The sequence below is a fragment of the Candoia aspera genome, chromosome 1, assembly GCF_035149785.1.
Source record: "Candoia aspera isolate rCanAsp1 chromosome 1, rCanAsp1.hap2, whole genome shotgun sequence".
NCBI classification, from domain to species: Eukaryota; Metazoa; Chordata; class Lepidosauria; order Squamata; family Boidae; genus Candoia; species Candoia aspera.
The window spans coordinates 123,132,849-123,143,782 of NC_086153.1; the positions used below are offsets into that span (position 1 = coordinate 123,132,849).

Consider the following 10,934-nt stretch of genomic DNA (forward strand, 5'->3'; position numbering starts at 1 on the left):
AAATAACATGATCAAACCTAAAGTGACAATATTGTTATTCTCCTCTGAAATAAGGTACACATGCTCTGATTTACATGCTTTCCTTTTTTTTTCCTCCAACAACTGAAAGGTAAAGATGCCCTAGAGTCACAATCTATTTAGTCTGCTACTAACATGGTCAACCTTGCTAAATTATTCAAGTTGCACTTAGGGCCCCTCAAAGGTTGTCCAAATATTTCCAGAGCATCTATTCACTCCGTTTCACAATTCCAATCTTTAATCTTTTCTCACTCTATCATGGTTATCTGGAACATATGAAGGTGCAGTGTTAAAGACTGACATATTACTATTTAATTTTTGTAGAAAACCTGGGCATAAAAAACAACCTTGAAATAGTTGCTCTTAATCTTTGTCTGTGACATAATTTCTCCTGTTTAGTCTTCTCTCTCTCTCTCTATATATATATATATTTACCTAATGTATCATGACTCTGAAAAAAGATTCAAATATTTCCAGTTCTATTAAGTACATTAGCTACATATGCAACTCTATGTATGTGCGTATACTGTACATACACACAAACAACATCGAACAACAATGTACCCATAGTAATTTGTCTGACCCTTCTGCGAGCACACATTTGAATAGAAAGCAAACATGACAGCTTTTCTTTACCTCTTGCTTAATTATACATGTATAGCAAACCAGAAATGAAAACACAAATGAGGCATATACAAACAGTGAGAAAGTATTCAAGGAAGCAATTATAACAAAAATGTGATATTCCCCCAAAAGAAGAGCTGTTTGTCTAAATAAAGGAGATATAAACTCATCAATATATACATGTTGATGCTAATCTAATACAGCTGCAGGCATAAATTTGAGACTGCACATATTGATCCAGGAAACAGCCATTAAAAAGTAATAAATGATGCTGAAAATGAAAGGCACACCCATATGCACATAAACGGGTTAATTCTCAATAATATAATAATTGGCAATAGCACACCGAAGAAAAGTAATCCTCCACCGGCATTTCACAAGTGAATTTTACCTTAAGATAATAAATAACTGGGAAATGGTGGAGAAGAACTTTCACTGCGGAAAAAAAGCAATGAAGGAAAAGGTTAACAATCCTTTTCCTCTTTTTAAAAAAAAAATAACATCACAATTCTAGTTGTGAATTTCTAGGTATCACATCTAGATGAAGCTTCAGTATCTCACACCAGAAAAAAAAAAGAACTTTCAGATCTTCCAGAATAATTAACAAGGCAACATACAGTTACCTCCCAAAACCTTTTTATCAACCAAGAGCAAGAGTTTGAATATAATTTATCAGCAGAAGAATCCCAGGAGCACTTGAGTTATAAGATATAAAACAAATAATTGTGGGAACATGTGTGAATCTTATTTAAATTGTATTGAACTGTAAAAAACTTTTTTTAATACTTAAAATAACATTAAATTCTCACTTTTGATAATTAATTGAGCATATTCCCTAGAGACTATTGTTCTCAAACCCTAGCAATTATCAAGCTAGATTTAATAAAACCTTCAACATTTGGAGATGAAGTTATCCTCTTATCCTAGAAAAAATAAATCCAGAAGGAAGATGCAAACTTCAGAGGGCATTTAAAATAAGTAATAATGGTCTTGTAAAAGAAATGGCTTATTCAGGTTTCTAAATTTAACATTACACAGAATTAAACACATTCTCAATCTGAAAATGAAATACAAGGATGGGGACAATGACAGATCTTACAAAAAAAATCATTGTCTGAACCACAAGACAGAATAACTGAAGCAGGTTGGAATTTTTTTACGTTTTAAAGTTTCAAAAAATTCTGTACTGTATATTGATAATATCCAATTCTTTTTGATGTGTATTCCCCATTGTGTGCCTGCTTACTCTCTTGTAATCTCTTCCTCTCTAATAAATGTAAATACAAACTTCAATTACTTTCTTGCTAATTATCCCAATGCTGGAGTGAGCACTCCAAAGGGCAAGGAGTGGGGGAAAAGGGCTATAAAATTGGCTCTTTTACCCAGTTTCCTCATGAGTCAAGTTCAAGAAACCTTCCCTGCTGTTTGGGCTCACGCAGCTGTTGGGGTCATATCCTGATGCTGTAAAGAAAAGGAAAGCTGAAGTAAAATGGTAATGCTGCTGTCACATGAGTTTTCACTTAGCAACTGCTTTGGTTAATGACTGAGTTGTCAGCCCCAACTGTGGTTACTAAACGAGGACTACCTGTAATAGGAAGTAAGCGGAAGGAAGGTGCTTTTGTTGTTTATTCGTTCAGTCGCTTCCGACTCTTCGTGACTTCATGGACCAGCCCCCGCCAGAGCTTCCTGTCGGTCGTCGACACACCCAGCTCCTCCAGGGACGAGTCCATCACCTCTAGAATATCATCTATCCATCTTGCCCTTGGTCGGCCCCTCTTCCTTTTGCCTTCCACTCTCCCTAGCATCAGCCTCTTCTCCAGGGTGTCCTGTCTTCTCATTATGTGGCCAAAGTATTTCAGTTTTGCCTTTAATATCATTCCCTCAAGTGAGCGGTCTGGCTTTATTTCCTGGAGGATGGACTGGTTTGATCTTCTTGCAGTCCAAGGCACTCTCAGAATTTTCCTCCAGCACCACAGTTCAAAAGCATCAATCTTCCTTCTCTCAGCCTTCCTTACGGTCCAGCTCTCGCAGCCATATGTCACTATGGGGAATACCATTGCTTTAACTATGCGGACCTTTGTTGTCAGTGTGATGTCTCTGCTCTTAAAGGAAGGTGCTAGGAGATGCAAGTGTACTGGCTGAGTATGCTATAATTGATAGGACCAGAAAGGAAACCACTTTGAAGATCAGTAAGCAGCTGGTGCACAGACCATGAAGAAGACGAGGAGAGGGCTGAAGCACGCCAACCTCTCCTACTTGCCTGGCAAGACCCCTCCAAATTTTGTTTCAGTAACAGCTGCCTGCCCAGAATAGTTCAGCTGAATTTCCAAGCCACAATGTTTTTCTTTCATACATGAAATGAAACACACTGCTGGTTTTGCGCATACCCCTATATACCGTTTTTACTGTTTTTCCAATGGCCAATTTTGCAAGGACTAGCTTTAAAGGCAATCCAATAAAAGAGTAAGAAATCACTCTAGCTTGGAAATAACATTTAGGAAAGTCAGATATGACTGTAACTAGTAAAAATAGTTTACCCACAAAATAGGTCCAAAAGACCTCTCAACTACATAGTTTATCCTAGGAAAAATTGCAACATCATTTAAAGTAAACTCATAACTCCACCCATAATCACAGAATCACAGAATCCTTAACCAATGCCACTCCATTTCTTTTGGGTAACATTTTTATTTGCCTACCTTGATCCAGAACCAAAGTGTCTGGACACAGTAGTTTGTTTCTGTTACATCTTAGGATAACATGGAAACAAGAGAAAAACTATGAAGAAAAGTGTGCAAAATGTTTCATTTCAGAACATTTCAACCCACTCTCAGTATTCCAGACATTGTCTGACCTCACAGTGGTTCATTTCAAAGCCAGGCTACTTCCAGAATGGGTTGGAATGCACTGTTTTAAAGATAGGAACATTTTTCACATCCTTAGCTCTATGGCATCTTTCAGCATAATTCTTTGCAGGCCACTCTGACTTTTCATTTTGTTCTTAACAGGATACGGATCAACAGACCAATTTAATAAATCCAATTTAACGACCCAGATGTGTATGCACACCCAATATATCCTGCAATCTTTTGATGTTTGGATGTAGATTCCAGCTTTTTCTTTCATTCAGACTACATCATCATCAAAAGGTTTTATAGACCACTATTATTATATTAATCAAGATTTGGTAATTCTCCTTGTAATTCTTATATCATTTCTCCAGCAGTGTCCGTGGGACCTCCAAAGTAAAATAAATAAATACAGGGGGAGATGGGCAGTAACAAAATTTGAATAAATAAATACATTTATTGTTTAGCCATTGTGTGAATACAGTTAATGGTTTGTACAGTAGATGAACAATACAGTTCTGTACAATTACAGTATCTGCTGATATGCAGTAACTGTGTAAACTAGTTAAAATGAAATGTGGTAATATATTTTTGACATCACAAAACATGCATAGTAGCTGCTAGTTTTAAATACAAAAACTGAACTTTGAGTTTTGCACCTTTGGGATATTTAATGTAAATAGTGTTTTCTCTTAAGATTTTATCACTATATTTAAAATTAAACTTTACAGTTCAGTTAGAGAATCCTGACTAAATTTTATCTTTGTAAATGATAAAACAATTGTGAGAGGCAGTAGGGGCAGCAAATGCATCAATTTTAATTTTTAATACAGTAAATATTGATAAATATTACCCATACAAACAAAAGCTCTCTCGGGGTCCTCCATAATTTTTAAAAGTGGGAAGGGATTCTGAGAAAAAAACATTAAGAAACACTGCCTCAGATGTTTACAACCCAAAGAGAAGTATTGGCTTATTGGTAGACTGGGGTAGAAATATGTTACTTTACAATGCTAAACTGAGCTTCTGTTGTAATCTTTTAATGGTAATTCTGATATGATGTGCTTGACTGTGGCAGTGGGAACAAGGCTGGGCTGAAGAACATATATGCAGCTGCTGATTCCCAGGTCTGGGTCCTTTGAGATTATTCTGTTAGACTTCTTTACCACCTGCCCACTGCATAGCCTGCATTTAATCTGAGGTCTGTTCTGGACTGGAAGAATGGGGATTTGTGAGAGGATGAGTGGCTGCTGGTGTGTTTGGTTGGTTGGTTGGCTGATTCACTCAGCCTGGCCCTCGTTGTCTGCTGAGTGCTGAGGGCAGGAACAGCTAGGCAATGACTTGGAGGGTGTGGAAGTTGGTTGAGTAAGTTTCATGGTTGGAGAGGGTGAAGGCAGGGCTGGAATAGAAGGAGAAATGAAAGCAGGTGATAGCGTCAGCATAGTTTTGGGCAGAGAGAGAGATGATAGGAATCTGACATTCATAGGGGTGCTACGGTTGATAGCTCAAATTGATCTGCCTTCCAGCCCTCAGAATTCACCTGATACTAGGTCATTGGATCCTTGATGGCACTGTTTTTTTTTGCCATTAAACGCTAGCTCAATTTGCAGTAAGAATATCCTTACCCATGATTTGATCATGAAAGCAGCAGCCAGCTTGGCATATATAACTAAGGCTTGGTGGGCCCAGAAGGAAGTATTTCCCTCCTGTAGTTGTGCCTACCTAGGTTTCATGTGTGGCATTAGCTGAACTCTGGGGCAGGGGAGGGTGAGTAGCAGTTGTCATCACAGAAGCCTTGATGGCTTTCAGAGACTCTGCACTGCAGATAAGTGGATATGAGACCTTGAGATGAAAACCAGGCACTTGGGAGCAGTTGGGTTTGTTGCCACTGTACCAGTCTCCCTGCTGCTTAGCTACATCCCTGAGTTGCTACATTATTTCACTGGAGGTGAAATCTTGATAGTCCTTGGTGACTTTAACCAGCTTCTGGTGGGAATAGTCTGGGGCAGCTCAGGAGTTCATGGCCACTATAGCAACCATGAACCTGATTCAAATGATTGTCTGAAGCATACCAGAGGTCACACACTAGATCTGGATTTCATCTTAGGGCAATGTGATCTGAAAGTCAGGATGTTATCATTAGTCCTTTGTTATGGTCACACCACTCTCTAATCACTTTGTGTCATTGCTGGTGCTGCTCCCTGCCCCCAGAAGGAAGGACCTATTAGACCAGTCTGCTCCAGACTTCTAAGAAACCCATAGGCCTTCCAGGGGGAGCTTGGGGCTTTCCCTGAGAATATGGTGGATGTCTGACTGAGGACTTATTCTCTCTCTGAAACAGACAGATGAAGACCTTGGATTAGATCACTCTTCAGTGGCCTCTTGCTGTTTGTTGATCCCGGAGAATTCCCTGGTTTTCTGATGACCTCCAGGAAATAAAACATTAGAAGAGACACCTAGAGTGCCATTGAAGGAAACTGAAGAGTAAACCTGAATGATCCCATACTAGGGATAACCTCACAGTGATAAAAGTGAAACATATTTCTCTGCTGTTTTCTGCATCCACAGAGACAGCCCTTTTCAGGTGAACCATTCTTTGTTGGGCAGGAATGGACAAAAGGATCATCTAATAGGCCACTGTGAAGAATACTGTAGGCATCTGGTGGATGAAATTGCTTGGATTTGCTCAAAGTTGAACCCTGTTTTAACATCTACATGAAGTTGTTGGGTGAAGTCATCCATCAGTCTGGGATCAGATATCATTAGTATGCTGATGACACTCAGCTGTCTCATCTTGACTTTGAACCAGCCAAGTGATGCTGTCAACCTCTTGTCCCTGTGCCTTGAGGCTATTGGAGCCTGGATGGGGAGGAACAGACTCAAGCTAACTTTAGCAAGATCAAGTGGCTGTGGGTTCTTAGGCCACCTGACTCAGAGGATTTTCCATTTTCATTTCTGAATGGGGCTGTACTTACCCATCTGAGGCTGGTGTGCAATATGGGAGTCTACCTGGACTCTCAGCTCCTGTTCAAGGAACAGACGGCAACTGTGGCCAGGAAGGCCTTTGTAGAGATCCATCTTGTGTACCAGCTGCACCCATTCCTAGACCAGGAGACCCTGCTTACAGTCACTCATGCCTTAGTAACCTTGCATGTAGACTACTGCAATATGCTCTACATGAGACTGCTCCTGGAAACCACTCAAAAACAACAGTTGGTCCAAAATGCAGCACTGGGAGCAGTTATGGGCAGATCTCATAATGCCCATGTAACACCTCTGTCCTGCAAGCTGCACTGGTTACCAACAGGTTCTGGGTGCAATTCAAGGTACTCGTTATCACTTATAAAGTCCTACATAGCACAGGAGGTAGTTATCTGTGGGACCATTGGTCCCCCTTGGCTTCTATCCATCCTATACAATTAGACAGAGTTGGTTCTGGGTCCTATTAATGAAACAGAGTCATCTAGCAGGACCCAGGAAGAGTACTCTGTTGTAGCACCTGACCCCAGAACAGCATTCCCTCAGAGCTTTAAACTGCACCTACCCACCCTCCCTTTAAACAAGCTTTGGACCCCTGAATCTTGTCCCAAGCCCTGGAATAGGATGATTGATGGGCCCCTATACGTTGGGGACTATATGGGAAAGTGGGTTTTTATTGTTCCCTTTGGGTGACTATCAGCTTTCATGATACTACAATGTTTCTTTCTTTTTGTAAGGCAGCCAAGTCATTCTGGAGTCAGGCAGCCCTAGAAATGTGTTTTATAAATAAATTATAAATTTATAAATTGATTCTGTACAGGCTTGTTTTTAACCAGTGAAAACAGAGCAAGATTTTTTGTCTCAGAAAAATGATTCAAAGGTAAATTAAGTGCATAAAATCCCAGGAAACACATGTTCCAAAATCCTTTTTGACATCATACAGTATTTCAAAAACTCTAAATGTGTCTGTAATGAGTCACATTCAAATATTTTTTAATGTACAGCAAGAGTTCATATTCCTTTTTAAAAAGGCTTTATTACTCCATATCTAAAGCCTAAATATGGAAAAAAAGGAAAGCACAGAAAACAAATGCCTTCTACTCCACTTTTTCCTGGGGTCTTTTTTCATTTTTCTAGAGGAAAAAAAGTATATTTATTAAAAAAAATTCTGGAAATAATTCCTATGAAACATTTTGTCAATTGGATTACTAAAATGTTTAAATTTCAGAACATGAAGATTTTTATGCAAGTCATTCTAAATAAAGATTATTCCTGATTATGGACTTCAATTTCATCCAGTGATTATGGACTTCAATTTCACCCAATGAAATTGAATCCTGGAAGAATAAGGTCAGACAAACCGATGTTTGTTTTTACACAAGGCATAATTAAACTTTGGAATTTACTACCACGAGATGTGGTGCTGGCTACCTGGTTGGCTGGCTTCAAAAAAGGGTTGGACCAATTCATGGAAGTCATGGGGATCAATCACTATTAGCCTTGCTGGCAGTGTGACAGCCTCTGAAGGCCATCTGCTGGGAGACTAGTGGGCTTCCTTGTGCAGTTGGTAGGCCACTGTGAGAACAAACTCCTGGACTAGATAGGCCAGGGGTCCAATCCAGCAGTGGACTGCTTATGTTTACATATTATGTTCTTAATATGTAAAGCAAATTATTTAGTCTTGCCAACCAACACAATTTTCATTGGTGGAAGCTGAAAAAATGGTGGTGGGGCTCCAAAATCTGCCCTGGAGAGCTTCACAATACCAGAGCAATTTTTTAAATTTCACAGGAAGTTGCAGAGAGAAATAGTTCAAGCCCACTCAGAACACATTGGATTTCACTCAATCTTTCAAGTGTTACAAAGTTGATTCATAACAGGTCTGCTAGCCGTTAATGTTGTTCTAAAACCAGACTCTTTTTGTTGAATATTTTTTTCTTACCAAGAAATCTTTTTTAATTTTAAAGGTTTCCTATTTCACAAATGGCAATAATTAAAATATATTTTTACAACACCTTCTAGTATTAGTAATTTTGCTTATATACAAGTAAGCTACAAACCTATACCAATTTATACAGAAATAGGTTCTGCTAAATAAAGTAGGGCTTAATTCTTTTATGTAAACTCAATTGGGAGAATTTATTGAAAAACCTGTCCTACAAATATTCAAAGAACACTGCTCTTTACAGATCATAAAATACCAATGTGTAATTTTATATACAGATTACCTACATGCAGATATATAATAGTACAATAAATAATTGTATTTATACAATTTATTTATATTTATAAATAAATCTGCGCATGTTGGATGGCCGTTGGACAACAGCAGTTGCTGAATGGTATCCAAGAGAAGTAAAAAGACCTATTGGCCGACCTCCAAAGAGATGGGAAGATCCAATAGTCAAGGACTTTGGCCAAACCTGGAGAAGAAAAGCCAGGATTCGAGATGAATGGAAAGCGAGTTGCAACCAGAAGGACTCTGTCCGGCAACAGTCTGGTCAATCAAGGTGGCAATAAATTTAAATTTGATAAATGTGTACTGCGCATATCTCAATTTCTTCCACAAATCATACTCCCCTCTTCCTCATAAAGTAATTCTGAGAAAATATTTTCTGTCAACATCTTCAAAAATTGCAGAAATGTAATATTCTAAGGCAGATGAAGGAAACAGGAGGTAAGGTAAAATAAATCAAGCCTGAATCAACCTTAAAAGTGGGCCTCATCTTAGAAACAGGAAAAAAAAATCAATCTCACTCAAAGGAAAAATGTACAGATGGTCTGGAATACTTCCCTACCCCTTAGTTTGTTATCTAAGATTCCTAATATAAATGTCTTTACTACCATTTCTACATTCTTAATAAAGAATATCATATTTAAAAGCAGTTTGGAATGGACTGTTTTAAATTTGATTTTACAATTTTCTATAACAGAAAACTTAATTTCTATTTGCAAAGTTCACAGATTTGAAAATTACACAAGAGAAATACACTGAATTTGGAAAATCAGGAAATGACATTTCAGGTGTTTTATTAAGCAAATGAATCACTGGGCCTAAATGCAATTATAAAAATCCACAGTATTACATTCCACTAACTTTTGAAATCAGGATTCTCTCTTTTATTCTCAGTGTGCCAATGTTTCCTTGAAGTAATTCAGTATTTATAAAGGTAGCTACTTCCTTATGTGCACTCAGGAAAAGCAGTATTAGCCTTCTGATATGACTCATATCTTTCTTTAGCCAGGACTGAGAACTGAGCAAAAGCAATACAAACTGAGAGGGCTCTAGGGCAAACATTACATATAACCACAAAGCTTTTCCTGACTCTGAAATAATGTAATGATCTAATCCATTCATGGAAGTATAGACAGATTTATAGCTGGAAGTGTATATATCACCCCATATTTTATTATTGTTACATTAATGAACACAATAAAATAATGTAAGGAACCCAATAAAAAAATTGTTTATAATTAGAACACCAGAAATCAGAAAGATAAATTGAAGACAATCATACAATTAAATGACCACAGAAAGTGCTATTGCCACATGCTTCCACAGCTGCTGATCACCACCCTTAAACGAAACCGTACATATTGCACTAAGCCATCATGGCTTACTGAACAACCACAAGCAAGGGGGTCCCTAGAATAAGCGAAGCCACAAAGCATGATTTATACACCCCAATGGCTACATTCACCTAATACGCTACACCAAAGCCCAAGAAGCCCACCTCGTGCCTTAACGTCTCGCCTGAACCAGAGATGCCCCCTTCACCTGGGTCACCCATCACCTCCATTCACCTGTCGCCCCGCCCGGGAGCCTCGGAAGCCACGCCGCCTTCCCCTCCAACGCCCCCCCCCCCGCGCACCTTTGGCCTCACAGTCCGCGCAGTACTTGTTGTCCTCCTCCCGCAAGAGCTTGGCGAGGATGGCCTGGTGCTGCTCGTTCTGCTTCTGCGCCTTTTCCCGGCAGGAGCGGGTGGACATGGCGAAGGGAAGGAGGGCAAAGGGGCGGGCGGGGAAGGGGGAGAACGTGCACGGGGAGGAAAAGAGAGAGGCGGCGAGGGAGAGGAGCAGGGCCGAAGGCGGCCGGCGCACTCAGACGACCCAGAGGAAGAACTTCAGCCAGAGCCGGCAACCTGAGAGCGGTGGCGGCAGCGCTTCCTATTTCCCCTCCTGCCGCTCCTTGCTCGCTCTCGTTCTCCCTCCTCCTCCGTCACGGCGACTGGGCGAGGCGGGCGCGCCAGCCCAGCCAACCAGCAGCCGCCGGGACGTCAAGCCAGGTAAGGCGGAGCTGCGTCGACGTTCTCAACCGGAACTACTACTGGCAAGTGCCCGCATCCGCTTGCGCCAGAACTGGTTCCTGACACCTTTCTCAGCGTTCCCGGGGTGACGCGTCTTTCGCTCCCTTCCCGCTCCCTCTCCCGCGCCCTCCTTTCTCCTTGACAAAGTTCTTCTGGG

General features: G+C 40.1%; 1 protein-coding gene across 4 annotated transcripts in view; it reads right to left on the reverse strand.

Annotated features, from left to right (window-relative positions):
* The window catches only part of SMAP1 (small ArfGAP 1), a 72,823-nt gene extending 62,116 nt beyond the window's left edge, over positions 1-10,707 (reverse strand). Inside the window, exon 1 of one of the 4 annotated variants that reach the window (XM_063313255.1) lies at positions 10,343-10,707. In XM_063313255.1, the coding sequence (XP_063169325.1) occupies positions 10,343-10,460 (118 nt within the window). In that variant the 5' untranslated portion in view covers positions 10,461-10,707. The remainder of the gene's footprint in view (positions 1-10,342) is intronic. The other 3 variants (XM_063313273.1, XM_063313264.1, XM_063313281.1) reach the window with 3 other exon arrangements.
* Between the last annotated feature and the right edge of the window lie 227 nt (positions 10,708-10,934).